Genomic DNA, 5,463 nt, shown 5'->3' with positions numbered 1-5,463 from the left:
CAGAGTTTTTGTAACCAAAATAGGTAAAATCAGGTAGCAAACAAACATAAACAGTCATGTTCATGCTCAAAACAACGTAACAGATTCATTTTATTCTTTCAGCTGATATTTTATATAAATATGAGGTGCAAGCACTGTACACCAGATCAGAGAGGAAACAAAATCCATTCATTAATTCTTTCAACATTCACTGCACAGGGATTCAAGGTCACATTATCAGAAAACCGCAGGGGTCCAAATCTGCTCAAAGAAATGATGTGGATGATCAGAAACAGTGAGCAGAAACACATGCTTCAGTGAATGTGATCATGGGACTCGCCATACAAGGCAAATTCATAATCAGAGTCCCAAAAATAATAATGTGTAACTATCAGCAGCACCTGTAATAGTCAGTTCTTGCAGGATGTGTTTGTTCAAATTCTGTTTGACATCATTCTAAAGTTAAGTCTTCTAAAAAAGGACTTCATTTTGCAGAACTTCCGCTTTTGCTTCTTGACTTTTCTCTTTCGAAGATAAAACGCCTCCCAGTTTTCTTCATCTCCTTCCCAAGGACCCCAAGCCCCTCCGTTGCGTCTTGGATCGGCTCTGGGATCTTCTGCAGGGTAGCGTACCGGAACGGCAGTCCGGTTGTAGAACGCTAACCGGGCCAGCAGCTGCTTGACCACATCTGGCCGTCGCTCTGCGAGATCATAACGCTCATACGGATCATCAGCCACATTAAAGAGCCACAAGGACTTCTTTGCTTCTGTGTGCCGTTCCAAACTCCACCAAGATTCCGGAAAGTTTCCCAGCATCTGAGGTGGAATCCAGTCTCCATATCCAGGATTTCCGGTCAAGAGCTTCCAGTCTCCGACTCGAACTGCTGCCTGTACGGCCGTGTTCCAGATCCCATATCCGTTTTTTAAAGATCCGTGCCTGGCGGCGTTGTAGAGCGGATCAATATTATGTAGGATCTCCAAACGTGGAGACTCCTTCCCACTACTAATGGTTTCCCACATATCATATCCATCAATCCCATCCATCCGGGAAACATTTCCTCCTGCGAGTCCCACTAGCGTTGGGTACCAGTCGGTGATGTGAACTAGAGCTTTGCTAACTCTCTTCCTCCGTCTCAACAATGGACTGTGGACGAATCCAATGCCACGGACGCCTCCTTCCCAATATGTTCCCTTTCTTCCTCGTAGAGGCCAATTGCTCCCGCCAAAGAGTGGCTGTCCGCCGTTATCTGTAGAAAAGATAATGACGCTGTTCTTATAGTAGCCATACTTTCGGAGCGCATACGTCACGTTCCTTACCGCCTCATCTACGACCGAAACCATTCCGGCGTATTTCCGCCGAAACACATTTCCCATTTGTCGATATGGATAGATGTATTCCCTCGGCGACTGCAATGGCGTGTGCACGGCTTGGAAAGAGAGGAAAATGAAAAGAGGCTGGGATGACGGATCGTGGGCAGCGAGGATTTTTCGGACTCTTTGCGCATACAATTGGGTGGAATAACGCCCACCCTGACCCCAAGCCACACGCTCGCCCTCGTGAAGGTCGTACCCACAAATTCCCGGGCCATCGCAAGACTTGTAGGTGTAATAATCCACGCTGCCCGTCAGAGAGCCGAAGTACGTGTGGAATCCGCGGCGGGTCGGTAGGCAGTCGCGCTTGTAGAAGCCCAGGTGCCATTTGCCCACCATATGAGTGGCATATCCCGCCTCCTGCAGCTGCTGTGGCAATGTACGGAGGTCAAAGGGCAAACAGCTGGGCTGCCGAGAGCGGATTATCGAGTGCTGGAGACCCGTATGGATTTGATATCTAGAGCGAAAAGGGAAAGAAAAATAACTGGATGAGAACTCACAAACACATCTCATCACAAGCACAGATATGGATTGAGTGATTTATTTCACAAACTGTATTGCTATTCTGCCCTACAAAGGTAAAAGACCTTAACCCGCTAGAGTGTGAAACTGAGAAAAATGACATTATAGGTAGGACAATGGAAATGTAACAATTAGATGTTTAAGTAATTAAATTATCTACAAAAAAAAAATTGTGATTTTCATCCCCAATTTGGAAGCCAATTGCATTGTCTGCAAAGCATGATAAGTCACACCAAGGCAAAAAGCAGTAACATCCATATTATCAATATTTGGTTGCTGATCACCATTTACAAAATTGTTTTAAAATCCAGTGATCATGGGCTGTCTCATATAGGCTATTGCATATAGTAATGGGACTGCTTTAAGGATGTTGTTTTTTACCGTAACAAGCTTACTACAAGTTAAACAGGAGTGAATACCGTGGATACCAATTTATTTGCTATGCTCAATAACGTAAAAGAATGCTAGACATAGCATAATTGCTTTTATATTGACTTGTTTGCAATAGCCTAACCTAAAAGAACGACTTGTGATTTGATGTGAATGCCAACAAGTGGGAATAATGCTCAGAACGCTTGTGGAATAAACATCTCCAATGACGTTCATCGCCACGGAGTGATTTTATTGGGTTACAGGAAAAGGTAGGATATGGATTCAACTGCGAACTGTTATAGGCTACTGATTTTATGATTGATCATGCTAGCTACGACATTCGAGTCCACACGCGTCCAACTACAAGTGACAGACTGGTGAATCTGTATCACAAACAGAAAGGAAAAAAATCTTTAAAGGTTATTTACGCGTGCGTATTGATGGCAAGGTATCTAGTCTTTACAATGCTTTGTTATTTGGAGCTGTTTGGTAGATCGTGATCTATCTAATTTGTTTGTCTACACCATAATTTAACTGCGGCAGACTTTTGATGGACAGTAAAACAACATCAGGATACCATATAACTTCAAACCGGCACTGTAACTTCATATTGACACGCGGCTAAACAAAGTCAGTGTACCAAACAAAGTTAAAGAGCAGTAACTGGTGTTATACTGTGTTCTGCCTTGGTTTCTCTGGAGCCCCTTTCACACTGCCATTCCGGCAAATACATTGGTAAAGTGTTCTGGCAATTGTTCCCGGGTCGATAGATTTTGCACTTTCACACTGCCAGTGATGACCCGGGATATGTGCGTGCTTTCACACACAACCCGTGAAGATCCCGTAACGACACGTGACATCAGGGCATGACGTGTAATGTATGAGTCGAAAACATTAGGCACGTTATACTTTCACTGAAGCAAGCAGACGATCTCTGCGTCAGCGCGGAAAAACATATTTTTTCGACGCAAACGTTGATCTTCCTTCAAAACAGCCGGTAAAAGAGTCGCGCAATAACGTCATCACTTTGACACAGCATTAGATCTGGCTTTTGTTCACACAGCGCTCGTCCCGGGTTGAACCCGGCAATGTTACTAGGTCCCCGACCCGGGTTCAATACGGGAATCAATCCCGGGACGTGGTTGGTTTCACACAGAAGGCGACCCGGCAATGTTCCGGCAATATGCCGGGTCCGACGTGTAGTGTGAAAGGGGCTTGGGGCTTTTCAAAGTTAAGGTTGAGACGACCCATTATTTTCTCTGAAAAAAAAAACGAAACTGACTCAAGATACTTATACACATGATAAAGGATGTCTTAAAGGTCCCAAAAATATCAATAACTAATTTTCGACAAAAATCAAAGTTACGGTCTTTTGCCTTTGCACAGCAATATAGACATCAGAACTGCACATAACTGAATTATTTACTTGTGCATGTTTATTTTAATCCTCTTGTGCTTTTTTTATGTCGCTCATATTCTTTTAAAGTGTACATTTACTTTCATTTTAATTAATTTATTATTTTTTACTGTATTTTTTATAGCTTTAAACATATTTATGATTAGTATTTTTTTATACATTTCTATGTAAAGCACTTTGAACTGTATGAAATGTACTAATAAATGGATTTATTTTGCCCTGTCTTTACTTATCATTACTTGGACATTAGTTTATGACCATTTTCTGTAAAAATGTTTTAAAACTATGTGTATTGTGAAAAGTGTTGTAATACATTTGATTTGTCTTTATTACATAAGTTATTTTGTTCTACTGTTAAATATTTATTTGCCAAAAATGTTGCTCTTTTGTCAGTTACTTTTGTCACAGAAAAAAACACTTATTCAAGTGAGTTTTGTTCAAGAATCACTCAAACTTATACGCCTATTGGTCTGAACGATAAAATGAAAAGAAAAATCATTTTCCACAAACATTCTTTGTTCAAACAGTGCTGTAAATAGTCTGGACATTATATATTTGATGATGGTGATGGTCAATCTTCCAATAATGCATAATGTTTTCCAATAACGATTATAAAGTATATGTATTTGACTGAATACACTGTTGTTGAGAATTACTTTTGTTTTTCTTTAAATGATCAGTAATTAGTTTAATTAAATCAGTGTATCTCAATTATTTTCACTCCAACGCCCCACATTGTCCATAACAATATTCGAAGGCCCCATGACTTTTCCTGTGTGTTCCTGTTTTACTGTATAATAATTTTTTCACATACAGTTTCTGATTAAATATTTTAGAGCTTGGCATAAACTGTTTTCATAAAGTGTATAAAGTAGCCACAGGGTTATAAAATTTTATTAATTTACATGATTTTTCCAGGTCGAGACAAATCACATTATTAAGTCATCTTGAGGACCCCTAGTTGGCCCCCTGCCTTTAGTGTTTCTGACATTGTTAATTGCTTTATTATAACAATATAACCCTTACAAAACTGTACTGTGGTGCACCTTGTGATGACCATGGTGCTTTTATCGTATTTACCACTCATTTCCATATTCATGTAGCAGAAGTAAGCGTCTACATACTGTACATGTTGCAAACAGCTGACTGAAGTGAGTGATTGCGTGAGTGAGTTACCTGCCAGTGATGAACTGACTGCGTGAAGGAGTGCAGATGGGCTGGATGTAGTAGTTCTCCAGCTTCACTCCCTCTGCAGCCAGCTTGTCCAGTGTCGGGGTGTGGATGTCTCTGTTGTGGTAGCCGATGTCGTTGAAGCCCTGATCATCCGTCATGATGAAGATAATGTGCGGACGCGGATGGCTCGGCTCCTCGACCTGGTTCGGACTCGTCCAGTCTTGGGACAGATAGCCCAGACTGAGCAAACTCATCACGGAGAGCGCCGTCAGAGCCGCTGCTGTCATGGCAATGCGTTCAAGCCACTGCACGTGAGGAAAAAAATCATGAATGATCGTCTAAACTGCAGGTACGAGCGTAAAGTTTGCAGAGCGATGTATGTGCGCACCGTGAGGGGTCTGGCTGTGTCTCAAAAAAACCTAGTGAGCCGCCTACCTCATAGAGCGCTTTTTTTCCCCTGTGCACGTGCCCAACCTGCTGCACGCGCCTACAGTGGCCAACAATGTCTAGTGAGATTAGTTAGTACATCACGGTATTTTTGCTATTCATACTGACAAATGCACACAGACTCCCTACTATGCTCTCTAAGTACACTGTAAAATAAACAAATAATAATAATAATAATAAAAA

General features: G+C 41.7%; 1 protein-coding gene across 1 annotated transcript; it reads right to left on the bottom strand.

Moving 5' to 3' along the window:
• Positions 1–5,221, bottom strand: arsia (arylsulfatase family, member Ia). Its single transcript, XM_052574974.1, has 2 exons — positions 4,837–5,221; positions 1–1,806 (listed from the first exon to the last, which is right to left on the bottom strand). The coding sequence occupies exons 1-2, from the start codon at positions 5,118–5,120 to the stop codon at positions 414–416; spliced, it is 1,677 nt and encodes a 558-aa protein (XP_052430934.1). The 5' UTR covers positions 5,121–5,221; the 3' UTR covers positions 1–413.
• Between the last annotated feature and the right edge of the window lie 242 nt (positions 5,222–5,463).

This window comes from Carassius gibelio, chromosome B14, assembly GCF_023724105.1.
Source record: "Carassius gibelio isolate Cgi1373 ecotype wild population from Czech Republic chromosome B14, carGib1.2-hapl.c, whole genome shotgun sequence".
Taxonomy (NCBI): domain Eukaryota; kingdom Metazoa; phylum Chordata; class Actinopteri; order Cypriniformes; family Cyprinidae; genus Carassius; species Carassius gibelio.
The sequence above is the reverse complement of the archived record's forward strand: the minus strand, read 5'-3'. Positions and strand labels throughout refer to the sequence as shown.